The sequence below is a fragment of the Bos mutus genome, chromosome 10 (assembly GCF_027580195.1).
Source record: "Bos mutus isolate GX-2022 chromosome 10, NWIPB_WYAK_1.1, whole genome shotgun sequence".
NCBI lineage: Eukaryota > Metazoa > Chordata > Mammalia > Artiodactyla > Bovidae > Bos > Bos mutus.
In genome coordinates this window covers 53,817,747-53,834,274 of record NC_091626.1, presented here as the reverse complement: position 1 = coordinate 53,834,274, position 16,528 = coordinate 53,817,747, and the positions used below count along the sequence as shown (strand labels likewise).

Genomic DNA, 16,528 nt, shown 5'->3' with positions numbered 1-16,528 from the left:
GGGTTATGACCAACCTAGATAGCATATTGAAAAGCAGAGATATTACTTTGCCAACAAAGGTCTGTCTACTCAAGCTATGGTTTTTCCAGTGGTCATATATGGATGTGAGAATTGGACTGTGAAGAAAGCTGAGCACTGAAGAATTGATGCTTTTGAACTGTGGTGTTGGAGAAGACTCTTGAGAGTCCCTTGGACTGCAAGGAGATCCAACCAGTCCATCGTAAAGGAGATCAGTCCTGGGTGTTCACTGGAAGGACTGATGCTGAAGCTGAAACTCCAATACTTTGGCCATCTCATGCAGAGTTGACTAATTGGAAAAGACTCCGATGCTGGGAGGGATTGGGGGCAGGAGGAGAAGGGTCTGACAGAGGATGAGATGGCTGGATGGCATCACCAACTCGATGGACATGAGTTTGGGTGAACTCCGGGAATTGGTGATGAACAGAGAGGCCTGGTGTGCTGTGATTCATGGGGTCGCAAAGAGTCGGACACAACTGAGCACCTGAACTGAACTGAATACATACTTACATCATTCTAAACACCAGATTATCTTTTCTACATAAATAAACAACTAAATAATTTAATTTCAGAAATTAATAGAAATTTTTCACTATATGAAACTTCAGGCTGAATTAATACATCACTTTTCTTAGCTCATTGTTAGAATGATATATAGCTCTGTGTGAAAGATGTTGGGTGAAAAAATAATACACAGCCTAAAAATTGAGAGTTATGTTTTTACTAAGGACCCAACTGAGGACTGTAGCCTTGGAAACAGACTCAAATAGCTCTGGGGAACTGTCCCACAGAGGTGAAGAAGGACCTGGGATATAGAGGGGTTCTTAAAGAGATGGGAATACCAGAGCACCTGACCTGCCTCTTGAGAAACCTATATGCAGGTCAGGAAGCAACAGTTAGAACTGGACATGGAACAACAGACTGGTTCCAAATAGGAAAAGGAATATACGTCAAGGCTGTATATTGTCACCCTGCTTATTTAACTTATATGCAGAGTACATCATGAGAAACGCTGGGCTGGAAGAAGCACAAGCTGGAATCAAGATTTCCGGGAGAAATATCAATAACCTCAGTCAGCTATGCAGATGACATCACCTTTATGGCAGAAAGTGAAGAGGAACTAAAAGCCGTTTGATGAAAGTGAAAGAGGAGAGTGAAAAGTTGGCTTAAAGCTCAAAGGAGGAGAAGGGTCTGACAGAGGATGAGATGGCTGGATGGCATCACCAACTCGATGGACATGAGTTTGGGTGAACTCCGGGAATGGTGATGAACAGAGAGGCCTGGTGTGCTGTGATTCATGGGGTCATAAAGAGTCGGACACAACTGAGCACCTGAACTGAACTGAATACATACTTACATCATTCTAAACACCAGATTATCTTTTCTACATAAATAAACAACTAAATAATTTAATTTCAGAAATTAATAGAAATTTTTCACTATATGAAACTTCAGGCTGAATTAATACATCACTTTTCTTAGCTCATTGTTAGAATGATATATAGCTCTGTGTGAAAGATGTTGGGTGAAAAAATAATACACAGCCTAAAAATTGAGAGTTATGTTTTTACTAAGGACCCAACTGAGGACTGTAGCCTTGGAAACAGACTCAAATAGCTCTGGGGAACTGTCCCACAGAGGTGAAGAAGGACCTGGGATATAGAGGGGTTCTTAAAGAGATGGGAATACCAGAGCACCTGACCTGCCTCTTGAGAAACCTATATGCAGGTCAGGAAGCAACAGTTAGAACTGGACATGGAACAACAGACTGGTTCCAAATAGGAAAAGGAATATACGTCAAGGCTGTATATTGTCACCCTGCTTATTTAACTTATATGCAGAGTACATCATGAGAAACGCTGGGCTGGAAGAAGCACAAGCTGGAATCAAGATTTCCGGGAGAAATATCAATAACCTCAGTCAGCTATGCAGATGACATCACCTTTATGGCAGAAAGTGAAGAGGAACTAAAAAGCCGTTTGATGAAAGTGAAAGAGGAGAGTGAAAAAGTTGGCTTAAAGCTCAACATGCAGAAAACGAAGATCATGGCATCTGGTCCCATCACTTCATGGGAAATAGATGGGGAAACAATGGAAACAGTGGCTGACTTTATTTTTTGGGGCTCCAAAATCACTGCAGATGGTGATTGCAGCCATGAAATTAAAAGATGCTTACTCCTTGGAAGGAGGGTTATGACCAACCTAGATAGCATATTGAAAAGCAGAGATAGTACTTTGCCAACAAAGGTCTGTCTAGTCAAGGCTATGGTTTTCCCAGTAGTCACGTATTAATGTGAGAGTTGGACTGTGAAGAAGGCTGAGCACTGAAGAATTGATGCTTTTGAACTGTGGTGTTGGAGAAGACTCTTGAGAGTCCCTTGGACTGCAAGGAGATCCAACCAGTCCATCCTAAAGGAGATCAGTCCTGGGTGTTCTTTGGAAGGAATGATGCTAAAGCTGAAACTCCAGTACTTTGGCCACCTCATGCGAAGAGTTGACTCACTGGAAAAGACTGATGCTGGGAGGGATTGGGGGCAGGAGGAGAAGGGGACGACAGAGGATGAGATGGCTGGATGGCATCACCGACTCAATGGAGGTGAGTTTGGGTGAACTCCGGGAGTTGGTGATGGACAGGGAGGCCTGGTGTGCTGCAATTCATGGGATCGCAAAGAGTCTGACATGACTGAGTGACTGAACTGAATTGAACTTGCTGAAAAAAAAACAAACAAAAACCATGTAGTTGAACATCAAAAGATTACTGCTTGTCACAAGAAACAGACATCTCAAGTTAATGTTTTTAGTGCTTTTCTGTGTATGGGAAGATGCTCGATAATGTGCTTATTGAAATTATTCCTTTGAAATGCTTGTCAGCTGTCTAGGGCCAGTATTCTGCACCACTGGTGCATCTGCAGTGACTGATGGCTTGATGGTGGACAACATTGTTTATTACCGGAACGACAGTCAATGAATGTTCTTTGTTGACAAAGATAATAAAGTTTAAAGATACTCTTAGGCATTTTTGCATGTTTTTTTTTTTCCCATTATCGCCCTTGACATTTTAAGCAGTTATTTTAAATTCCATGCCTAATAATTCTTACATCTGTGTTGTATCTGATACTGGTTCTAATTATTGCTTGTTTCTTTGCAATGTGTTTTTACTTACCTTTTGGCATGCCTTACAATTTTGTTGTTGTTAAACACTAGTCATATTGTATCAGGTAATAGAAACTAAGGTTAGTAGGACTTTAGTGAGTAAATTTGTTTACTGTAACAGATTTGGGGTTATGTTTAATGTTAGCTGTGTTAGCTGTAGAGGTATAGGTATTAGAGGCTTCAAATTCCTCTAGTGTTTTCTTTTTTCCAGTTCTCTTTTGAATCTTGGATTTTCGGCTTCTCTATCTACTCATCCTCAGAGAGAGCCTTTGTCATGCAGCTCTTTCTTCTGTGATCAAGTGTCATTATCCTGGAACCCTGTTGGTGTGGTAGTAAATTGTAAGGGAGTGGAAATATTCTGTCATCTTTCCATCAAATCCCAGTCTTTTCATGGGTCTGTATCTTGGTTGTGTGATCTTTTTACACGTGTTCTTCCAGTGAACCAGCTTTTCTCCCCTGGCCCTCATTCTCTTCCTGGCTGCATTGTTCCTGTCTATTTTCCTGAAGCCTGACAGCTAACTGTGTTTTTTTTTTTCTCCCTTCAGGTGGGACAAGAAGTCTGGGGAGGACAGGAGTAGGAGGAATTCCTTCTCCCAGTGCAGATAAGGGACTTCAGCTCTGACAGGTTGCTTTCTCCTGGAGAGTCGATCTTTGTTATGGAGAATGCTTTGGGTATTTCTGTATTTCACAATGATTATTTTTTGAAATTCTTTTTGTAAGGATAATTGCTCTGCAGTATTGTGTGGCTTCTTCCATACAACAGTGTGAATCAGCCATAAGTACACATATATCCCTTCCGTCTTGAACCTCCTCCCACCCGCCATACCATCCCATCCCTTTCGGTTGTCACAGAGTACTGCATTGAGCATCCCGTGTTATATGTCAGCTTCCCATTAGCTATCTATTTCATTAATACATATGATACGGTATATGTTTTAATGCTACTCTCTCAATTCGTCCACCCTCTCCTCCCCTCTGCCTCACTGTGTCCAAAATCTCTCTCTGTGTTTGTATCTCTGTTCCTGCCCTTCAGATAGGTTCATCAGTACCATTTTTCCAGATTCCATATATATGCATTAATATGCGGTATTTGTTTTCCTGTTTCTGACTTACTTCACTCTGTATAGCAGGCTCTCAATGATTATTCTTCTCCACCTTCTTCCAGAGTTCTTATTCAGATCTTAGTCATGGTAATCTAGTGGGGTTTCTGATGGTAAAGCTCATAAAAATATGGGGTCACCCTCTAAGACTGTGGCTCCCCAGAGTTTCTCACTGCCGTGCTGGGCCACACTCAGACTCCAGCATTTTGTCAAAGTTACCGTTTAAGTGTTTTTGCCAGCTTATAGCTCCAGTTGCTTCTGGAAAAGACAAGCAGATCTTTGTGTCTTTCTGGACACACTTGTCTCTCTGGGTTTCAGAGTAGCAGTTTTCTCTGTGACTTACTTTTCTGATGGGTCCAAAAAGCTTTGTTTTTAGTGTATCCATCTTTTTATGTTATAAGGATAGGAATAACAACTTTTTAGCGTGTCAGAATGGAAGCTGGAGCTCCTTTGTTGACCTTTTAGCTTTATATATATATATATATGTGTGTGTCTATGTGTATGTGTGTATACATACTCTATATAAATAAACATAATTTTTATGATATGGATATAAATTTTAGGTTATTCAAGTTTTTAATGGTTGCCATATGCACCTTTAGCTTATCACAATCTATGATCTACTTCAGTTTAACACTGACTCAGTTCCAGTAAAATATAGCAAGTTTGCTTTATACTGCTTCATTTGGTCTCTTTATTTTTGGGCTATTATTGCCATTCATGAATAGGTATATGTATATGGATTTTATAAATAAATAATATGTGTTATAATTTTACTTTAAAAATTATTTTTTTAAATCTCTAGTTTTCAAAGAAAGAGAAGAAAAGCAATCAAATACTGTGTTTTAAAAAATTTTAATGGATTAAACATAAATAACATAAAATTTACCATTTTAACCATTTACAAATACATAGTTCAGTCGCATTACATACATTCACATTGTTTTGCCACCATCACCAACCATCCATTTCCAGAACTTTTTTTATTTTCCCAAACTGAAACTCTGTACCCATTAAATAGTAACTTCCCATTCCCCATTTCCCTAAGCCCCTAGCAACCAGCAGTTTATTTTGTCTCTGTGAATTTGACTCCTCTAGGTGTCTCATGTAAGTGTCATCATACTATATTTGTCCTTTTGTGCCTGGCTTCTTTCACTTAGCATAATGTCTTCAGGGTTCACCTACTTTTTAGCATGTGTCAGAATTTTCTTCCTTTTTAATTCTGAAAAATGTTCTGTTAGTATGTATATACCACATTTTGTTTATCCATTTGAATTGTCTTTTATACTTACCCATATATTTACCATTTCCCATATTCTTCATTCCCACTTACGGATCTGAGTTCGTGTTTAGTATCACTTCCTTTCAGCCTGAAGAATCTTCTTTAGTATATCTTTTTGGGCAGGTCTGTGACAAATAGTTTCTCTCAGTTTTCATATGTCTTAGAATGTGCTTATTTCATCTTCATTTATGAAGAATGGTTTTGCAGGATCTAGAACTTGCAGTTTTAATTTCTGTCTGTCTGTGCTTTGAACAACAGGTCTTTCGCTGCTTTCTGTCCTCCATTGTTTCTAATGAAGAATCAGCCTTTAATTGTATTATTATTCCTCTGTACACGATGAGTCCTTTTTTTTGTCTCTGCTTTAAAGATTTTCCAGTTTTTGTTTGGTCTTTGGGTTAATTTAGTAGTTTGACTAAGCTTTATCTAGGTGTATCTCTTTGTATTTATTTTACTCTTGGTTGAAATTCTCTGAAAAGTGTAATGTTCTCATCAGATTTGAGAAGTTTTTGGTAATTATTTCTTGATGTATTTTTAGTTGGAAACTACACATTTTAGTGGTTGGTAATTTAGTCATTAAGTTGTGTCCAACTGTTGCTACCCCATGGACTGTAGCCCACCAGGCTCCTCTGTCCATGGGATTTCCCAGGCAAGAATGCTGGAGTGGGTTGCCATTTTCTTCTCCAGGGGATCTTCACAACCCAGGGATCAAACAGAGGTCTTCTGCATTGCAGGCAATCTCTTGCATTGCAGGTGGATTCTTTATGGACAGAGACACCAGGAAAGATATTTTCGTAGATTATAATAATTCTGAGTTCTAAAAAATTATTTATTGATTGATAGTTGTTTAGTTTTTAATAACTTGCCTGGACTTTAACTGTGGAGTCACACTAGACTCACTTGTGGTAAACAACTGCTGATGTTTCTGCTGAGTTTTCTCATTCTTATTTTTAATTTCTTACGTTTTTTTCCTTAAGTGTCTTCCGTGTGTCTGCATAGCTACTTGTTAGCTAATGACTTGGGCACAGGTGGTAAATACCTTCAGCCTGAAAGGTTTCTACCCCTATGCTGACTGGTCTGTATGTGGATTTGGGAATACATTCAAAGTTAGAGCAAGTTCTCAAGTATCCCTTGGTTTTGTTTTATGCCAGGCTTCCTCAAGTATCCCCCAGTAATGCATCACTTTCTATTTAACCAGGGGTGTATGGTGAGTTTATTACAGACCTTCCATGGCTCTCTAATTTACATGCTCTTTCTTTTAATTTTCTGACTAGTCAAGCACTTACCCTAACCGGGACTTCAACCTCAGACCTCAGCTGCAAATTTTCCCTTTTCATTCCCAACCAAATTTACTACTTTTCTCCGCCAAAGCCACAGGTTTTCACTACCCCACCCTGAAATGAGTCCACTGTTTTTACTAACAAAGCTGCCGGGTTTTTTTTGTTGTTGTTGTTAGTTTCATGTTAGTGAAAATGTTGGTCTTGTCATCCTGGCTGGAGTGAGTGGTTGGAAGAAACCTTGGGCAGAAGGGCAGAGCCTCTCACAGCTTTTAACTTGTGACATTAGCAGTTTCTCTGGAATCAACATTTATCAATTTGCAGGCTACCTTTGGTTAATTCCCACTGCCTTGAATTGATTATTTTTGATAAATTTGTCTAGTTTTATACTTAATCTTTATGGATGAAAATTGCCAACGTCTTCATTCTTCCATAAAACCTGCATGTTTACTGCTGTGGATGAATTTCACATTTACTTATTACCAAAATTCCTAAGAATTCTGTTGGTATTTTGATTAGATTTAAATTGACTTATAAATTAATTTGCAGAATGTCAACATATTTAAGGCATTGAGGTTTTCTTCCAGGAATGTGGCATTTATCTCTCTTTATTCAGACTTACATTTTATATTCCTCAGCAAAATTATTTAGCTTACATATAGGGCTGGCTCATATTTTGTTAAGCTTATTTGTAGCATTATAAAAGCTTTTATGGCAATTACTAATGAAATGACCTTTTTTTTTGTATTTTCTGATTGTTGCCAGTTTGTAGGAAAGTTAGTTTTTATGAGTTTGTGTAAGTTGATCCTGTATGTGATTGCCTCTGAAATCTTTTCATTTTGATGTGCTGTGCTTAGTCACTCAGTCGTGTCCGACTCTTTGTGACCCCATGAACTGTAGCCTGCCAGGCTCCTCTGTCCATGGGGACTCTCCAGGCAAGAATACTGGAGTGGGTTGCCATGCCCTCCTCCAGGGGATCTTCCCAACCCAGGGATCGAACCCAGGTCTCCTGCATTGCAGGCAGATTCTTTACTGTTTGAGTCATCAGGGAAGCCCAAGAATACAGACTGGAGTGGGTAGCATGTCCCTTCTCCAGGGTATCTTCCCGACCCAGGAATTGAACTGGGGTGTCCTGCATTGAAGGTGGTTTCTTTACCAGCTGAGCTACCAGGAAAGCCCTTTCATTCTAATAGTTTGTCAACTTATTATTTGTATTCTTTTAGGTAGTCTATGATATTATTTGCAAATAATGATGGTTCTATCTCTGTATAATCTGTTTGTAGTTCTTAAAGTTTTTAATTTTAAAAATGTATTTATTGTAAAAATTCTGTAGTGTAGGTTATGCCGTCCAGGAAAATAGTAAAACAGTAGTCATATTGGTCTTAGGGAGTTTACTGGAAATATTTCTAATGCATCATCATGAAGTATGATATTGTGTAACTCCTTTTATTGATCTAAAAAAATTTTTTTTTCAGTATAAACTAGTATATTGGCATGTACTGAGATCATATTATTTTTTTCTTTTGAGTGCCTAATATAAATAAGAAGCACCATATTTGATCAAGATGTATTATAGTTTTAATATTTTCCTTGATTCAGTTTCCTAGTATTTTATTATTTTTGCATTTTAATTCATAAATGAGATTGGTTTGTAAAGAACATTGCCTTGATAAACCAGAGATTCATTCCAGATTGAAATAAGTATAGGCTTCCCTTTCTTCAGAAATTTGGATTAGAAGCTGCTCATTATTCAGTTACTTACATTTGCTGTCTATATTAAACTCATATCCCAGACTGTATGGCATCCTTTTTTGAGCAGTACAAGGGACCTAAAATCCCTTCATGTAAGGTGATTATTTTTCTAGCTTTCTGAATTTTTCTGTTACCACACATTCTTCCTTTAAATGGTATGTTCCCCTGATTGCATTTTGTAAAAAAATAAGACCATCAAGGATTATTTAATGTTTGTCAGTCTCTGTTTCTTTGCTGTATGGAGTCTCCCTTTTCTCTTTATCATAATCATAAGGTATTACCTTCTTCATGTTTTTCTTTTCATTCCAGTTCATTCTGTGACCTGTTCTTTGATGCCTTTTGTAATTATTCCGCTTCCTCATTAATCCCTGAAGACTACTTTTATGTTTGTGATACAGCCTATTATACATTATATACACATATGTATTTATAGTACATATGCATGTGTGGCTACCCACACACGTATTTCCCTTAACTACATCTTGGCATAATAGAACTTTCTTGTTACTTTTGGTTGTAAGAACAGTCTTATTTTTGGTAATTGAGACTTAGTTTGTGCCTTTATAAAACTTAAAAAAATTTATTCTGCTTAACAGGGATTATGAGGGGTGAAGGTGTTCTGACTCTACACATACTTTTTCCTCCTTCCACGTGTTGGAGCGGAGAGGAAGGAGGGGGAAAAAGGCAAATATATTACTAAATTAGGGGAAGTTGTCATCATCCTTTAGGTTGTGGCTACCTATAGCTAATACTGACTGTTCATCATGACCTGTTGTGAGGCCTTTAAATGCTGGTTAATTGCCCTATGCAGATTTGTCCTGGTCCAACCTGTTGACAGCTCACTGCAGCTCTCTGAACTTGGGACATGTAGTAGTTAGCATCTTGTGTGCTTAGTTTAGGTCTTAGAAGCAATTCTAGGATTACAAGAAACTTCTGTTAGTAATCTATGAAATTTATTTTAATGTCAGTGTTTCACAGTTTAATAGGAAAAAAAATTAGTCTCTAGAGGAGGGTATTAACTCATGCAAATATTTCTTTGGTACTTCACAGTTTTCATACATGTAGTTTTAATTCCATATCCTAAAATAATTCAGCCTCTTATAAATTTCTTCCCAGCATGTCATTCTAGAGTTGTGTCAGATGTCCAATGTAATTTAAATTTACATTAATGAAACCTAAATAAAATGAACAGTTCAGTCCCTCAGTCACACTAGCTACATTTTCAGTGCTTCATTAGCCACAAGTGGCTAGTAGTACAGAACATTACTACCTCTGATAAAAGTTCTGTTAGACACTGCTTCTCTAGAGGATAGAGGTGAGAAATACTTGTTACCATAGGAAAGTTAGAAAAGTGGAGTTAACCATATATACTAACCAGTTACTCTGTTACACAGATTTTTTTTTTCTTGACCATATGAAGTTTGTGAAAGGGAGAAAAGTTGGCACACAACTGAGCAATGTATTGCTTTCAGATTCATCTGATATTTAGCTTTTCATGTGGAAATTTCAAATAACTTCACTGCAAACATAGTTGGGAGAAGGCAATGGCACCCCACTACAGTTCTCTTGCCTGGACGATCCCATGGATGGAGGAGCCTGGTGGGCTGCAGTCCATGGGGTCGCTAAGAGTCGGACACGACTGAGCGACTTCACTTTCACTTTCCACTTTCATGCATTGGAGAAGGAAATGGCAACCCACTCCAGTGTTCTTGCCTGGCGAATCCCAGGGACAGGGGAGCCTGGTGGGCTCCCGTCTGTGGGGTTGCACAGAGTCGGACACGACTGAAGCGACTTAGCAGCAGCAAACATAGTTGACAGCAGGGTTCAAAGTTCAAACATTTCCACCCACCAGAGACTAACTCTCTAGTTCCTGCTTTCTGTATCCCTTCTTATTATGTCCTCATTCCTCAGATGAAGGTCAGTGCAACTTCAGTCCTAAGACAGGAAAGACTGGCATTTTTGAAAGCCAAATGTTTGCATATACATATTTGTGTATATGGAAGGGTTTGAGACAAGTGACTTAACTTTCAGAATAACAAATTTTTCTTCTCTTTTTTTTTTTAAACCAAACTCTTACATATCATCTAATTGAATTTGTGCCTATATTTTACATACAAGTAAACTGAGGCTAGGGAAAGTGACTGCCCAAGAACATATCAATGTGTGTGTGTGTTAGTCACTCAGTCATGTCCGACCCTGTGACCACATGAACTGTAGCCTGCCAGACTCCTCTGCCCATGGAATTCTACAGGCAGGAATACTAGAGTGGGTTGCCATTCTCTTCTCCAGGGGATCTTCCTGACCCAGGGCTCAAACCTGGGTCTCCTGTGTTGCAGGCAGATTCTTTACCATCTGAGCCACCAGGGAAGCCTGAAACTAAGGTATGTGTTCAGTGACGCCCAGATTGTTGAGCATTCTCCTAAATCATTTGCCTTTCCTATTTTAATTCTTTATTCATTGCTAACTATTGCTGCAGTTTTAACGACAAGTGTTTAGAGGTGAAAGTAAATAATTATTATAATGAATTTCTTATTTTTAAAATGTTGCTTTTTATATGTTTTAAAGGATTTGGTAATTTTAATTTTTACAGATTGAAGAAGAAGAGAGGAAAAAAATAGAAGATATGAAAGAAAATGAACGGATAAAAGCAACTAAAGAATTGGAAGCCTGGAAAGAATGTCAAAGAAAAGCTGAAGAACTTAAAATAATTCAGAGAGAAGAAAAATTATATCATCAAGAAAAGCAAATGGAAGAAGAGAGAAAAAAATTAAAACATAAATGTCTTACTGGGAATTCAGCATCTAAAAATCTTGCCACAAAAGGTACGGTGATTAACAGTTTCTGGGAAAGTGAGTCATGTTAGTGAAGTATATATGTCATTGTGTGTGTGTGTGTATGTGTGTGTGACAGAGAGAATCTGTCCACAGTATTAGGTCATTATTTTAGTATATGATGTACTACAATACAGAGAATAAAGTGAAAGACTTATTTCTTCCAGAAAGTAATTAAGTTTTCATAATGAGCAAAGATTCAGTACTGTTTTTACTCACATGCTTTCTTTAGACTTTTAGGCAAGTATTATCAATTGTGGGTTTAACTCAGGTACAGTAAGACTTGGAGTGAATTAGCAGTACCAGAAACATTCATTTATTCTTTAGAGATAAGAAACTAGGAATTTCATTAAAAGGTCTTTTATTCATGTAACTCAGGAAAGCAAGTACTAATAAGCAGATTTAGTTGTAAACAGATAAGAACTCTGCTGGCTTTTGATTCTGGTATTTTCAAAAATAAGTGAGAGGACATTTTTCTTTATTGAAAACTAAGAGTTTGTTTTTATCTGATATTAGAATATTAAACTTTGTTTTGGGCTTATTTATATTTACTAAATGGAACATTTTGTAGTAAAATCTTACACAATAGTAACTTCATATTTCTTGGGTGATTACTGTATGTCAGGTAATTTTATTGATTGTATCACTGTTTTCTCACAATAGCACTTGGAGTAAGTGCTGTTATTCTTTTTTGTTTTATTTTGTTATTCTTATTTTAAAGGAAAAACATGTTTTGAAAGGATAAACAACTACCCAGTAAGCAAACCTGTAGGATTTGAACCCAGATCTGTCTGATTCTGAAACCTGTATTCTTTTCAAAGGCTATAGGTCTTTACTACTATAACAGTGAGATCTAGCATGTTAAAAAGTCATTTATAGTGACTATTAAGCAATAGCCATTATTAAATTTGTATATTTTTCATGGTTTAATATTGACATGCCAGTTAACTACTATGCTATCTCCTTTAATGCCATTTCAGCAAAATATTGATACAGCTAGAGAATTTGGAAACATCTCCTTCCAAATTTCAAATACTGCTAGACAAATTGATTGTTTTTAAATACTGTTGGAACACAAACATACTTTTATAGGTATGAGGTATCCTGAAGATGCTTAGAAAAAATTCATCCATGGATATAAGGGAAATTAAACATGGTAGAGGGAAAAAATACATGTCACCCTTTTTTTTTACTCTAGAAGTCTCCCCCCCCCCCTTATTTAAGTTGTGTCATTACAGATGCCTGACAAATGTGGTTACTTTCTTCCATCTTTTTCATACATTTAACAGATATTTATTTACTGCATGTCTCCTCTGTGCTGGAAGTTATGGAATATACATTTATGACTAAACATGTGGCCAGTACCTTCAAGGAACATATACTGTTATAGATACAGATATCTTCAGTTAGCTGGGATTTGTACATAACTGCTTTAAAAAAATTCACAAATATCTCATTGGTCAATAAAGTTAGACCTCTTGAAGCAGGAAACTTGGCGCTCCTAAAAAGTCTAATACTACTGTTTCAATGTCACTGTTAACTAAAAATGCTCATTTGATAGCATTTTTAACTATAGGAAGCATATTGTATTATTTTCCCCAGAAACACTCTTTGGACAAGCTACTTTTGTAGTATATATAGAATACAGGTGGCGTGGCAGGTACTGCAGCTTGCCTACTCACTGTGCACTCTTCTTTTCACTGATAGAATCATGACTTGGGGGTAGGGAACAGAAGAAATGTGTCCAGCTAAAAAAAAGTTAACTCTGGGAAATTTGACTATTGGTTGGATATTTGAAGAAATTAACAATTACATTTTTTTCTTTACATGTGATAATGATATTATAGTTAGATTTATAAAGTCCTCATCTTGTAGAGGTGACTACTGAAATATTTATTGATTAAAAAATACAGTGTCTGAGGTTTGCTTCAAAATAGTGTGGAATGTGAAAGTGGATAGAGGTAATGATGAGTGGTGTTGGCCATGAGTTGATAATTGAAGTCATGTTATGAATGCATGATGGTAATTATTCTTTCCTGTCTACTTTTGTACATATTTGAAATTTTTTATTATAAAATGGAAAAAAATTAAGGATCAAACAGTTATTCATTTTTCAAAGTAATTTTAAATTAGTAAAAAAAAGAAAAAAGGAAAACAAAATTCACCTTCAGCTCCCTCAGACTCTCTTGTAGCCAAGTGACACGTGTATGTCACTTGTATATGCATGTCGCTTGGGTGTATGTGTATGTCACACACACATATATATGTATGTACCTTGACACATGTATGTCACTTGTCATACATATGTATGACATGTAGCCAAGTGACACAGCTCTGACTCTTGAAATAGAAATGTGCTAATGATTTGTAGAAAAGTATTACTTTTCCAAGATGAGTGTCCCTAGTTCCTTTTTGCTTGCTTCCTCTTTCCTTTTTCTACCTAAGATGAGGATCTATGCCAGGAAATGAATTAGCTATCGTCTTGAGATCATTAAGTGGTAAGTCATACATTAAGAGTGATGGAACAGGGAAGAAGGAGCTTGGGACATTAATAACATTGGAGAGCTTATAAATCATGCTGGAGTATCTTTCTTCAAACTTGTTAAGTGAGAAAAACAAACCCATGTATGATTAAACCACTTTAATTGTGTTTGTTATTCATGTATCCTAGAGAATTTTGACTACTGGAAATGGCTAATGGAAGGCAAGGTTGATTTAGCCTTTGAAAATCACTCAGTATAGTTAATTAAAGGAAAAATGTGATTATTTCAATATTACAAAAAGGCGTTTGACAAAATCCAACACCCATTTATAATAAAAATTGCTTAAAAAATTAGGACTAGAAACTTTCTTGATCTGGTAAGGGCCTTCTACACAAAAACCTATAGCAAACATCCTATTTACTGATGAAATAATGGATATTTTGCCCCTGAGGTTGAAGAGTAAGGCAAACATTTCTGTTTTTACTGCTTCATTCAGCATTATACTGGAGGTCCTAACTGCTGCATTAAGACAAGAGGGCACATTGGTGGTTGCCTGAGACCAGGAGCAAAAGGAAGGAATGAACTGCACAGAGCTATAGGGGGCTCTTAGAGATGATAGAAATTTTCTGTCTTGATTGTGATTTCATGAGTATGTACATTTATCAGAACTCATTTAATATGCTTTAAGTACAGTTGTTGTACATGAATTATTTCTCAATAAAATTGGAAAAAATGTTTATTATTTTTAAGCATGAAAGCATCAAAGTGTATATGATTTCCTCAAATTCTTATTATTCCACAGTAGTGCTTAGGGCCAGGCATAATGAGGCCATCCCCCAAGTGGTTTCATTTGAGGGTCCTTGCTTTTATGTCTGTTTTTATAAGGGAAAGTGAAATCAATGAGCGTTAATTAGTTACACAACTTTGGAAACTTCCTTGTCTTGTTAGGAAGAGCTTTGTTTAAAAGGGATAAACTCTTGAAGTCAGTTACCGGTATCAGCCTGTTGTGTTGAACTAATTTTGTGGTGTTGAGCTATCTTATTTGCTAAGCTACTAAAAGCATTGTAGAGGGAAAGATGAGACTTCAGAGCACGTGGATTTTTCCATTCTCAACTTCATAGAACTAGGTATTTCTAAAGGTAGGAGAAAGCATAAGTCTGGAGAAAATAAGGTTGGTTGAAAGTGTGTAAGACTTTGCTTACCAGTTCTCCTCCTCTACCAGAGCAGACAGCTGGAGGTTTACTTTCTGTACAGTTGAGGACTCAATGAGATTCTGCTCTGAAAATACAGAGATTGAGGAAAGTCTGCATTATGAAAATCTAAATACTGATTCAAGAGATCCCTTCAAGTCCTATACTCTTTGCCATATGCATACATGAGCCCAGTGTACCTGGGATGCAGATTGAACAATTCCTCTACAGGGAAGCCAAAACCTTGCAAAAATCTTGTCGTTTTTAATGGCCCAGCTAATTCACCATGCTGAAGCTTATTCATCAACAATCTTCAGATTCATGTACACAACTTCCAGTCAGAATATTTATACTTAGCATTTTTAATATGAACAGATAGCCAAAACCGAACAGAAAAATATAACTTGGAACGACCAGGTATGAAACAAGTAGGAATGGAAGAAAACTTAAAAAGAACCATAATTAACGTCCTCAGAGAGATGAAAACATATTTTAACCTTGAACAAAAACAGAGGCTGTAACAAAGAATTTTCCATAAAAACAGTTTGGAAATTTAAAATGTATAAAACGTTCGATCAGATAGTTGGAATATAGTAAATTTTCCCCAGAAAATAGAAAAAAATGATGAAGAGATTTTAGAATAGAAAAGATGGAACTTCTCTCATGGTCCCGTGGTAAAGAATCTGTCTTGCAATGCGGGGGACACGGGTTCAATCCCTGGTTGGGGAACTAAGATTCCCCCATGCTGCAGAGCAGCTAAGCCTGGGCATTGCAGCTACTGAGCCCACATGCGCTGGAGCCTATGTACCACCACTGGGTAACCTGCACGCTGCAGCTGCTGGAGCCCACCTGCTCTGGGGCCTGCACTCTGCAACTGCAGAGTCCATGCTCCAGAATGAAATCTCCCACATAACACAATGAAGGTCCTGGGTGCCACAACTAAGACCTGATGCAGCCAAATAACAATAAATAAACAGATAAATTAATGTAATTAAATAAAATAGATGAAACAACTAGAGTATACAGCCACATTGTCCCAACATTCAAATAATAGAAGTATTAGGAAGAGAGAAGGGAGAAACAGGAAAGGAAATAATTTTTTTAAATCTTTTTTTAAATTTGGATATAACTGACTTACTATGTTTTAAGTGTACAATATAATGTTTGGATATATGTATATATTGTGAACTGATCACCACAGTAAATCTAGTAAATCTGTCCAGCACCATACATATTTACAGTATTTTTTCTTATGAGAACTTCTAAGATTTACTAATATAAAGTACAGTGTATTAACTATAGTCATCAGGCTATACGTTTCATTCCTAGGACTTGTTTATTTTATGACTAGAAGTTTGTACTTTTTGATCACCATGACCCATTTTGTCCACATCCCAACCCCCGTCTCTGACAGCCACCAGTCTGCTCTCTGTAACTATGAGTTCC

General features: G+C 37.1%; 1 protein-coding gene across 3 annotated transcripts in view; it reads left to right on the top strand.

Annotated features, from left to right (window-relative positions):
• Window positions 1–16,528, top strand: part of DNAAF4 (dynein axonemal assembly factor 4) — a 69,919-nt gene that overhangs the window by 24,263 nt on the left and 29,128 nt on the right. For all 3 annotated transcript variants that reach the window (XM_070377941.1, XM_005905633.2, XM_005905632.2), the window contains exon 4: window positions 11,169–11,400. In XM_070377941.1, coding sequence (XP_070234042.1) covers window positions 11,169–11,400 — 232 coding nt within the window. The remainder of the gene's footprint in view (window positions 1–11,168; window positions 11,401–16,528) is intronic.